The 12014-nt window shown below is 41.0% G+C and overlaps 1 protein-coding gene across 1 annotated transcript in view; it reads left to right on the top strand.

The window, feature by feature from the left end:
• The first annotated feature begins 7395 nt into the window (after positions 1-7395).
• Positions 7396-12014, top strand: part of CXADR (CXADR cell adhesion molecule) — a 70343-nt gene continuing 65724 nt past the window's right edge. The window contains exon 1 of the mRNA XM_077118746.1: positions 7396-7565. Within this exon, the coding sequence (XP_076974861.1) occupies positions 7523-7565 (43 nt within the window). The 5' untranslated portion in view covers positions 7396-7522. The remainder of the gene's footprint in view (positions 7566-12014) is intronic.

Here is a 12014-nt window from a genome sequence, read left to right on the forward strand (position 1 = left end):
TGCAGATTTTTGGATGGTATTAAATCTATAAAACCACTGTTCCCAGTAACATAAATAGCGCACAGTAGCATGAAATCTTCAACCCTTGTTGATAAGCATTATTTTATTTTCCAGAAAACATAAAAATCGACAGTGTCATGTATGATAGAAAGCTTCTTACTTCAAATCCTTCATAATCCAGGCTGGGAAGAAGAGAAAATTCTTTAATCCTTAAGTATAAATCAACCTCTGAATGTGATAGTAGGATTTTAATCATCTATCAACAGATTCACTATTGCTGGGCAATCTTTACAAGGATGGGTGTTTTATTAACTGCAGAGTTATGCATATCTCTATAATCATCACATTCTTTTTAAAAAAATATTTTTGTTGCGATGTCTGTCTTCCCATACCACACAGTCCATCCAAAGCATACAATCAATGGCTCACAATATCATCACATAGTTGTGAACTCATCACCATGAGCACTTTTAGAACATTTGCATCACTCAAGAAATAAAAGAAAATGGGGAAAAATTGAAAACTTTCCCCCTAAGATCAGGAACAAGACAAGGATGTCCATTATCACCAATATTATTCAACATCGTGTTGGAGGTTCTAGCCAGAGCAATTAGACAAGAAAAAGAAATACAAGGCATCAAAATTGGAAAGGAAGAAGTAAAACTATCACTGTTTGCAGACGATATGATACTATACGTCGAAAACCCAGAAAAATCCACAACAAAACTACTAGAGCTAATAAATGAGTACAGCAAAGTAGCAGGTTACAAGATCAACATTCAAAAATCTGTAGCATTTCTATACACTAGTAATGAACAAGCTGAGGGGGAAATCAAGAAACGAATCCCATTTACAATTGCAACTAAAAGAATAAAATACTAGGAATAAATTTAACTAAAGAGACAAAAAACCTATTGTTAAAAGAAATCACAGAAGACCTAAATAGATGGAAGGGCATACCGTGTTCATGGATTGGAAGACTAAATATAGTTAAGATGTCAATCCTACCTAAATTGATTTACAGATTCAATGCAATACCAATCAAAATCCCAACAACTTACTTTTCAGAAATAGAAAAACCAATAAGCAAATTTATCTGGAAGGGCAGGGTGCCCCAAATTGCTAAAAGTCACTTGAGGAAAAAAAATGAAGCTGGAGGTCTCACGCTGCCAGACTTTAAGGCATGTTATGAAGCCACAGTGGTCAAAACAGCATGGTATTGGCATAAAGATAGATATATCGACCAATGGAATCGAATAGAATGCTCAGATATAGACCCTCTCATCTATGGACATTTGATCTTTGATAAGGCAGTCAAGCCAACTCACCTGGGACAGAACAGTCTCTTCAATAAATGGTGCCTAGAGAAATGGATATCCATAAGCAAAAGAATGAAAGAAGACCCATATCTCACACCCTACACAAAAGTTAACTCAAAATGGATCAAAGATCTAAACATTAGGTCTAAGACCATAAAACAGTTAGAGGAAAATGTAGGGAGATATCTTATGAAACTTACAATTGGAGGCGGTTTTATGGACCTTAAACCTACAGCAAGAGCACTGAAGAAATAAATAAATAAATGGGAGCTCCTCAAAATTAAACACTTTTGTGCATCAAAGAACTTCATCAAGAAAGTAGAAAGACAGCCTACACAATGGGAGACAATATTTGGAAATGACACATCAGATAAAGGTCTAGTATCCAGAATTTATAAAGAGATTGTCCAACTCAACAACAAAAAGACAGCCAACCCAGTTACAAACTGGGAAAAAGACTTGAACAGACACCTCTCAGAAGAGGAAATACAAATGGCCAAAAGGCACATGAAGAGATGCTCAATGTCCCTGGCCATTAGAGAAATGCAAATCAAAACCACAATGAGATATCATCTCACACCCACCAGAATGGCCATTATCAACAAAACAGAAAATGACAAGTGCTGGAGAGGATGCGGAGAAAGAGGCACACTTATCCACTGTTGGTGGGAATGTCAAATGGTGCAACCACCGTGGAAGGCAGTTTGGCGGTTCCTCAAAACACTGAATATAGAATTGCCATACGACCCAGCAATACCATTGCTAGGTATCTACTCAAAGGACTTAAGGGCAAAGACACAAACGGACATTTGCACACCAATGTTTATAGCAGCGTTATTTACAATTGCAAAGAGATGGAAACAGCCAAAATGTCCATCAACAGACTAGTGGCTAAACAAACTGTGGTATATACATACGATGGAATATTATGTAGCTTCAAGACAGAATAAACTTATGAAGCATGTAATAACATGGATGGACCTAGAGAGCATTAGGTTGAGTGAGTCTAGCCAAAAACTAAAGGACAAATACTGTATGGTCCCACTGATGTGAACCGACATTCGAGAATAAACTTGGAATATGTCACTGGTAACAGAGACCAGTAGGAATTAGAAATAGGGTAAGATAATGGGTAATTGGAGCTGAAGGGATACAGACTGTGCAACAGGACCAGATACAAAAACTCAAAAATGGACAGCACAATAATACCTAATTGTAAAGTAATCATGTTAAAACACTGAATGAAGCTGCATCTGAGCTATAGGGTTTTTTTTTGTTTGTCTGTTTGTTTGTTTGTGTCTTTTTTTTACTATTATTATTATTTTTATTTTTTTCTCTATATTAACATTCTATATCTTTTTCTGTTGTTTTGCTAGTTCTTTTCCTAAATCGATGCAAATGTACTAAGAAATGATGATCATGCATCTATGTGATGATGTTAAGAATTACTGATTGCATATGTAGAATGGAATGATTTCTAAATGTTGTGTTAATTTCTTTTTTTCTTTAATTAATAAAAAAAAAGAAATAAAAGAAAAAAGAAAAAACTGATACATCCCATATCCCTTACCCTCCCTCTCATTGCAATCTACACAATTTTTTAATCCCTTATTCCCCCTTATTATTTATTTTGTCTTTTTTTCTTTTACTCATCTGTCCAGACAGGATAAGGAGAGCATCAGCCATATGGTTTTCACAATCACATGGTGTGCTGGTTTGAAAATGTTATGTACCCCAGAAAAGCTATAATTTAATATTGATTCAATCCTGCGAGGCAGCCATTTCTTCTTATCCTGATTCAATATTGCAAGGTGGAAACTCTTGATTAGATTATTTCCATGGAGATATGATGTATCCAATTATGGGTGTAATCTTTAGATGAGATGGAAATATTACTCCATCCCTTCTAGGTGGGTTTTGATTAGATTACTAGAGTCTTTAAAAGGGGAAGCATGTTGGAGAGACCCAGAAATGACAGAAACAACACAACCAACAGAAGCTTCAGCGTAAAGCTGGCACAGATGCCAACACTTGGAGAACAGACACGATGTTTGGAGATGCTTGGAGCCCAGCACACATCACCATGAGATGTTAAGCAGGTCAGAACCTGGAGCGAGCCAAGGGAAGCCAAGAAATGAAAGCCACCCTGGAGAAGTGAAGTGAGGAACCCCCACAGGAACAGAGGCTGAAAGCATAGAACCCAGGAACAAGGGACCAGCAAATGCCAGCCATGTGACTATCCAGCTGACAGAGGTGTTCAGGACCAATCGGCTTTTCTTGAGTGAAGGTAACCTCTTGTTGGTGCCTGAATATGGACACTTTCACTTACTTAGAACTGTAAATTAATAACTTATTCAATTTTCCTTTTTAAAAGCCATTCCAGTTCTGGCATATCACATTCCAGCAGCTCGCAAACTAACACACACGGTTACACTGTAAAAGCTATTGATCTTAACAGTCACACAGTTACATGGTAAAAGCTATATTGTTACACAATTGTCTTCAAGAATTAAAGCTACTGGAATACACTTCAACACTTTCAGGTACTTCCTACTAGCTACTCCAATATACCATAAACTAAAAAGGGATATCTATACAGTGCATAAGGATAAGCTCCAGGCTTATCAACTCTGTTTGAAATCTGTCAGGCTCTGAAGCTTTATTTTTGTCTCACTTGTCTCTTCCAGCTTTTGGTCAAGAAGGCTTTCTCAATCACATGATATCTGGTACCAGCTCATCCTCAGGAGTCCTGTCCCATGTTGCCAGGGAGATTTACACCCCTGGGCGCCATGTCTCAGGTAGAGGGGGTAGAGCAGTGAGTTCACCTGCCAAATTGGTTTAGAAAGTGAGGCCACATCTAAGCAACAAAAGAGGTTTTCTGGGGGTGATTCTCAGGCATAATTGTAAGTAGGCTTAGCTTTTCCTTTGCAGGAATAAGTTTGATAAGAGCTTGCCCTATTAATTTGATTGTCCCCAATGTTTACAAGAACATCAGGAATTCCCCAGATGGGATGTTTACTATTTCCTCCTTTTCCCTCAGTTCCTCCAGGGGGCTTTGCAAATACTTTTTTATTCTCTGCTCCAATTAATTACTCTTGGATGTATTGGGGCATCACACTAATCTGTACAAATCAAGTTCGCACACCCTATTCGAGATTCCATGTAACTATGGCATTTGAATTAACTGATCATACAAGTTAAATTAGATAATGTGCTACTAAAAATATAAATTTTTTTTTTATATAGATGCACCAAATAAACATCTCTTCCTTTGGTCCACCACAGGAGTTAAAGTTTTAAAATATAGGCCATATCATCCTTGATCCTGTATTCTGGTTTACCTTAGTCCTATCTAGATCAGCTTCTTTCATATCTCTACTTGAAGTCTGGATCACTTTTTCAACTTTTTAAACAGTTACAGTATGGAGTAATGCTGCATTTCATAGCTTCAGGGCTCTAACTCTGAGTGTCAGATGTCACACAAATACCTGCAGTTTCAGGGAATGATCAGGTTGTACACAAATATCTCAGCATCTCAGATTTTAGAAGTAAGTACACACCCAGAATAGATAAGACTGTTATGTTGTAAGAGTTTACAATCTAGGAAACTTTACAATAGGCTTTAACCTGACAACCCATGCTCTCAATTTCAATTCTCTGAATTTCTATATTATAATTACTCCATGTAAGTGAGGCATGATAATGTTTGCCTTTTTGCTTCTGACATTTTATTCAACACACTGTCCTTAAGGTTTATTCACCAGTTGCAGGCCTCACAGCTTCCCTTTCTCCTTGTAAGTGCTTGGTACTCCCTTGTACACATACACAATTTTTCTTCCCATTCCTTAGCTGATGTACTCTTAGGCTACCTCCGTCCATTGTAAATTATGAACACTGCAGCCATAAACACCAATATGCAAATATTCATTCATGTACCCACTCTCAGTTCCTCCAAGCTGTTGGATCATATGGCAGTCCTAGCCCTAGCCTTCTGTGGATTTACCACACTGCCCTCCAGAGAGGCTGTACCACTCTGCTTCCCTACCAACAGTAAATTATCTCATTCTTGATGGACACTAGGAATCACGTTTCTGCCTGTTTAGAAGTAGAAACTTTACAGCGTGAAGCTCATGGTGCTTTACTAAGACAGGACAATTCATTTAATGGCTGTGTGCTATCGGTTAGCTTGGTTTATATGTCAGAATTAATGAGGTTTCTCATTACAGCTTCCAGGAGACTTAATTTCCAAGCTGACAATAGTAGTACAACCAGAAAGACTTTTGTAAAGTGTCACTAACAAGTTTCAGATAACTTCATAATTTGGACTGTTGTTTATAAGAAGTAATTTAGCCACAAAGCAAAATCTAACAATTACTTCATATAAGTTTTTTTTTCCCCCATGGGCAGTTAAATGAAAAAACAAGTTAAGACCATAAGTAACTGCTCCTTTCAGTTACTTAAGTCTTAGAGATGATTTTTAAAATTTTGTGTTGTTACCTAAAGAAGTATAAAACAGAGCTTGTAAAAAATTACATTTTTAAAAGCACTCTAAATATATATATATATCATTTTAAAAGTGCAATCTAAATATATACAAATAGATAATGAGTTATGTTTTAGTGCATGGATGTTTAAATAATTTTTATTAACATAAGATATAGAAAAACATTCAATTCAACAAATATTTGAGAACCTACTAAACCTGCTCTGCTTTTAGTATCCACAAAGATGAATAATGTGCCATTTTAGCTTTCCGGAATGTAAGAAAAGTGTTTGGATTGTATCCAGTGCCTATCATAGGAGGCAAAAGATAAAGGTTAACAAGAAAAAGCATCAGGAGGAAATGGATTAACATGAAAAACCTTTTGACTAATTTCTAAAGATTTACACTAGTAAATGGTTGAAATGGCCCCTGAATTTACTTCCTCTTTCCTATCTCTTTTCTGGCTCAATAAATATAAGAATTTTCCAATATTATTTTTAATAGTAGCTACCACTTACTGAGTACTTACTATGTGTCAGGCAGTGTGCCAAGCATTTTGGGGGCATTATCTCATCTAATTTTCATAGCAACCGCCTGAGGTAAGTGTTACCTCTAAATAACTTGTCCAGTTCTTGGCCCTTTGCTGTGTCCAAGCTTTAACCATTGAACCACACTGCATCCCTCCTCTAATTCACTCCTGATAAGAACTATTCGGAACTCCAAAGTCTCCGTGGTTATAAATAAACGTTATCTGGAAAGAGCCACCCGAGAACAGTCAGGAAAATGACACAAGAGTAAGTGTGAAGAACGCCAGGGCAAAAGCGATACCGAAGGCTTTTTAAGGGGATCCCTAACTCCCCGCATCTGCTCCCCTTTATTCACCCCTACTTAGCCGCACTTTGAAAGCTTACTGGCCTTCGCTGGTCAATTTCAGGGCTGCAAGCCCTTGAAAAGCAGGGGGGGGGGGGAAACTCGGGTATTTCCCAAATCAGAAACTGCAGTTACGGAGTTCAATCATTACTAGCGATGGAGAAATGCCTCCTCGCGCCTCCTCTGCATTGGCCCTTCTCCACCTGGCGAGCGCACAGAAGCCGGTGCCGCGAACCCCTCCAGTCCGCTTCGCGCAGAGTCTCACGTGGGAGAACTGCGCCCCTACAGCAAAACGCCGGAGTTGGGCGGACGGCTCAGGGTACCCTGCGCCCTGGCACCGGGGGCAGTGGCTGGGAGGGTGGGTACGGGGTCCACAGCAGAAAACGCCCTTCAGGACCGGCGAGAGGCGGACAAATAAGGTCCCGGGCCCCGGGGGAGGGGGCGATCCCAGTTTCAGTCGCCTCGGGGGAAGGGCTAGCCCGCCCCTCGTCCAAAATACCTAGATATTTAACTGAAGGGAGGGGAAGAAGGGACGCCAGCGTCTCGCGCGGCGGGCGTACGGGTCCAGCTCTCGGGTCTCCCACGCTGCAGCCCGAGACTCGAGCCCGGTTGCCAGGGCAACCCCACGCGGCCGGTGAACCCGGCGCCCGCCGCAGGGAGGGGAGCGCGCTGCTGGCCGGGCCGCTTCCGGAAGTGACGCGACTTCACCTGCCGAGCGGGGGAGGGGCGGGGGCGCAGAGGTGGCGCTGCCTCCACCGCAGCGGGTCAGCAGCGCGTGAGGCTCCGGGAGAGCGAGACCGCGAGCGAGAGCCGCCCACCTGCAGCCGCCGCCCACGGCCGGGCCGCCACCATGGAGCTTCTCCTGTGCTTCGCGCTCGTCTGCGGAGTCGCGGGTGAGTGGTGGGGGGAGGGCAGGACGGTCCTCAGCGTCCCCGCCGCCGGCGCTGCCCCGGGGCGCTCGCTGCCCGCGGCCACCGAAGAACAATGAGGCGTGGGGGAGGGGGCGGGCGCAGTTTGGGGGCACTGCCGCTGGGATTGGCGGTGCGAGCGGAGTTGCACCGGGGTGATGTTTGCGGTGTCGGGTGTACGAGCTGCGAGGTTGCGGCGGCTCGGAATTGAGCCTTGGAAACGCGTAGGGTGTCTTGGGGGCGTTGGCGGAGCTGCGGTCGGAGCCCCCGGATGAGGGGTTGGGGATAGGGGTGGTAGTGGAGGGGCTCGTGGGTGAGTGGGCGCGGCCTGCCCCGTGCTCCTGTGTTCTCTCCTTAGACGGTTTGCAGTAGATGCGTGCTTTGCTTTATTTGCCCCGGTCCTTTCTTCTGTTATCCTCCGTTTTGTGTTGGTCCAAGGTTACCCAATTTTAAAAGCCTTGGGCGGCGAGTTTTCAGGTGCCAAGCAGTCCAAGCGGAGAGGCTGGATTACAAGCGCCATTATTAAGTGGACACTGAGCTTTTAGTGTTTCGGATCGTCCAAGTTACCTCTAGGAAAGAGGAGCAGAACGAACGCTTGCCTAGGCATTCTTGGTCTGGCAGAAGAGGGCCAGCCCAGGCGAGAGCTGCTAACTAGATGATAAACCCTGATAGGTGAAGTAGGAAGTAAACCACGGGCAATCAAAGGCTGGTTCCTGCAGAAATGCATATTGATTTCTGCAGTCCCGGGGCAAAGTGCAAAAAGAATTTAGTCATCACGGTTTTGAGTTCGTAATGAGTTGGTTTATTCTGAAGATAAGCAAGATCTTGCACGGGGTAACTCCCAAAGGATTCCTTAAGTACATTTTTTTCGATTGTGCCTTTCTCTGTGAGGGGAAAAAAAAACAAGTATTTAAAAATAAGTGGACCATTAGAAAGCGTAATCATTTTGACGAAAGACAAAGCAAAAACCGATTTATTTCCGTGTCAGTGTTTTAATGATCTGATCTTTGTCAAACTGAGAAGTGTATTTTATGACCAAATGATACATTAAAAATTCCATGGAGCCATGGAAAGCACACTTCGTCTAATCTCCGGAAGGCTGATTTTTTTTTAATGCTGGAAAGCAGGATCGGGTGGCCCTTTCTGTTGGGATGGCTCTCTGCTTCCTGTTGAAATGTTAATTCCATTGTTAGAAGACACAGCTGTGAGCATTACTCATGGGATCAAATAATCTATTACCAAGTCTAATCTTCTGATTCTGTAGAATTCCCTCCACCTTTTTGATACATATCGTTTAGACTTGGTTTAAGTTCCCAAAGTAAAGCTTCTGAAAAAGATGAAAGGTCACGTAACCAGTTTACATGGTGCCTTTGTCTCATCAAGTCCTAAACTGAAGTTGAAGTTGGCAATGCTTGTGTTCTCTTAGGAAAACTGTTTTAGACAACTCCTAAGGCAGAAAAATGGAAGAACAAAAGCAAATCAGTTAGAGGAATTATTTTTTCTGGGGATATCCAAGATAGTTGTCTGGATCTCATTTTTTTCTCACTTTGGTAGGCATAGTGTCAGCGAAGGTTCTTTATATATGCATAGAGTCATTCTGCTGATAAAATGCACTAGCATAGAGCAAGTATTTCATTAGAGGACAATATCGTGCCTTCAGCTAAACAAAACAATTCTTTTTATTCCAGTTTTCCAGTTTAGGAAAGAACTCAGAATCTGTGTAATTGATGTATAGCCTTTGAGAACATCAGATATGTCTATTAGAAATTTGTTGCTTAGAACTAGAGTGCATTGTTAAATTGAACACCTGCATTAGCAAAACAAGATTGAGGCTTGCGTTATTGGAAATTGCAATGCTCTCTCTGGTGTATCTTCCTCTAGTCTGTTTTATGTTGTAGAGAGTTTGGTATATTCTGACTGCTGATGGAATTCCTTTGAATACATTTTTATTGCTACCTAGTAGCAAGTTATACAACTGGTAATAGTAGTGATAATAGTAGTAGAACAATAGGGTAGCAGCAAGAGTAAAACTAAACCCTTAATTGTGCACTAGTTAAATGCCAGGCACTATTTTAAGAGCCTTACATATACTCAATCTACCTAGCAACTTTAAAAGGTATGTATTATAATTACCCCTGTTGAAACAGGTACAGGGAGGTTTCATAACTAAGATCACAGAGCTGGTAAATGGTGATTGAAGAAGTAAATGCAAACAAGTTATTGGCAGCACAATACTATGCTATTCTGCCTGAAGCAGCAGACATTTTCTTCTTTGATTATTTCTAATCAACATCTTAATTTCTACCAGCAATCATCTGTCATTTATTAAGAACCTGTTACGGGGTACCAGGGACAGAGTTGGGATGGGGAAAGGAAAATTAATGCTCAGTGGGTCTGCCTGAAGCAGCAGACATTTTCTTCTTTGATTATTTCTAATCAACATCTTAATTTCTACCAGCAATCATCTGTCATTTATTAAGAACCTGTTACAGGGTACCAGGGACAGAGTTGGGATGGGGAAAGGAAAATTAATGCTCAGTGGGTATAGAGTTTTGGTTTGGGATGATAGAAAAGATTTGATAGTGGATGGTGGTGATGGTAGTACAACACTGTTCTAGTTTGCTAGCTGCCGGAGTGCAATATACCAGAAACAGAGTGGCTTTTAAAGAAGGGAATTTAATAAATAGCTAGTTTACAGTTCTAAGGCTGAGAAAATGCCCCAATTATAACAAGTCTATAGAAATGTCTAATCAAAGGCATCCAGGGAAAGATACCTTGGTTCAACAAGGCCAGTGAAATTTAGAGTTTCTCTCTCAAGTGAGAAGGCACATGGTGAACACAGTTTCTCTCTCATGTGGAAAAGCACATGGTGAACACGGTCAGGGTTCCTCTCTCATTTGGAAGGATACATGGCGGACACAGCATCATCTGCTAGCTTCTCCTGGCTTCCTGTTTCATGAAACTCCCCCGGAGACATTTTCCTCCTTCATCTCCAAAAGTCACAGGCTGGTGGACTCTGCTTCTCGTGGCTATGTCATTCTGCTCTGCTGTCTCTGAATCTCTTTCATTCTGCAAAATGTTTCCTCTTTTATAGGACTCCAGAAACTTTTCAAGACCCACCCAAATGGGTGGAGACATGTTGTCACCTAATCCAGTTTAACAACCACTCTTGATTAAATCACATCTCCAGGGAGATGATCTGATTACAGTTTCAAACATACAGTATTGAATAGGGATTATTCTGCCTTTACAAAATGGGATTTGGATTAAAACATGGCTTTTCTAGGGGATGTACCTAGTGTTTCAAACCAGCTGAAACATTATGACTATAGTTAACATCACTGAATTGTATACTTAAAAGTGGTTAAGATGGGAAATACCTTGCATATGTTGTCACAGTAAAAGCTCAATAAAAGGGGGAAGCAATGTAGATTAGATAAGAATAATCTCCAAGCCAAAAGATGCATAAAATAGCAATCATGCATTTAGAAAACTAATTTTTAAACTAGTTTTTGGAATTTAGTATAATAATTACAATTTCACTGTGTAATAGTTGACTAAAGATCTAAACATTTTGAACTGGGGCAACACTTCTCAAACTGCATATGGATCATTCTGATTAAGGAAGTCTGGAGTGGGACCTTGTTGCCCATCTGAGGGCCACTCTTTGGATGGGCAAAGTTCTAAAGGCTGTATGGAGAGGCTTGGTAAGAGATAAGTCTGCCTTTATTTTTAATCTGTGTACCTCTAAAGAACTCATAGAGGTTTTAAGAAAGTGTGATTATATGCTGAGATTTATTTTGTGTATACCTGCAGTAGTAAGCATGGTCTGGAGGTAGGTAGATCTGATAGATCTACAGATGAATTTCAAGGAGGAATAATCTGGACAAAAATAGTCCCTGTTGGAACACAGCAGAGCAGAGAGTTGGGGCATCCTTTTTGATCTGGAAAGTTTTTCTGAGGATCATGCAGGGGAACCTCGTGTCTAGTTGATTGAGTGGCAATAAAAAGTTGGAGAGAAGTAGTAAGATTTTTGGCTTTCAGTGAATAGAATATCACTAACTTACAGGGAATAAAGAAAAGAGGAGCAGGTTTTAGGGAGAGGACAATGAGGTTAAGATTGGGCAAGTTGTATTTGGGGTACTTGTGGGGAATGAAGGTAAAAAATGTACAATAGAAGATTTAAACCAAGGACTGAATCTCAGGAGAGAGGCAGTGACTAGTCACGCAGAATTTGAGAGGTGTCATCTATGTTAGGTTAACCAGGAAAAGCAGGTAGGACAAGAAGAGAAGGTGAACGTGATCCTGGGGGACATCAGCATCTAATAAGTACACAGAAGATGAGGAACGTGAGAACAATAGTGAGTGATCTAGAGACTGAGCAGAGAATGATGTCTGTGGATCTTACTATTAGGAGGTTATTGATAACATTCA

This window comes from Tamandua tetradactyla, chromosome 10, assembly GCF_023851605.1.
Source record: "Tamandua tetradactyla isolate mTamTet1 chromosome 10, mTamTet1.pri, whole genome shotgun sequence".
Classification (NCBI taxonomy): Eukaryota; Metazoa; Chordata; class Mammalia; order Pilosa; family Myrmecophagidae; genus Tamandua; species Tamandua tetradactyla.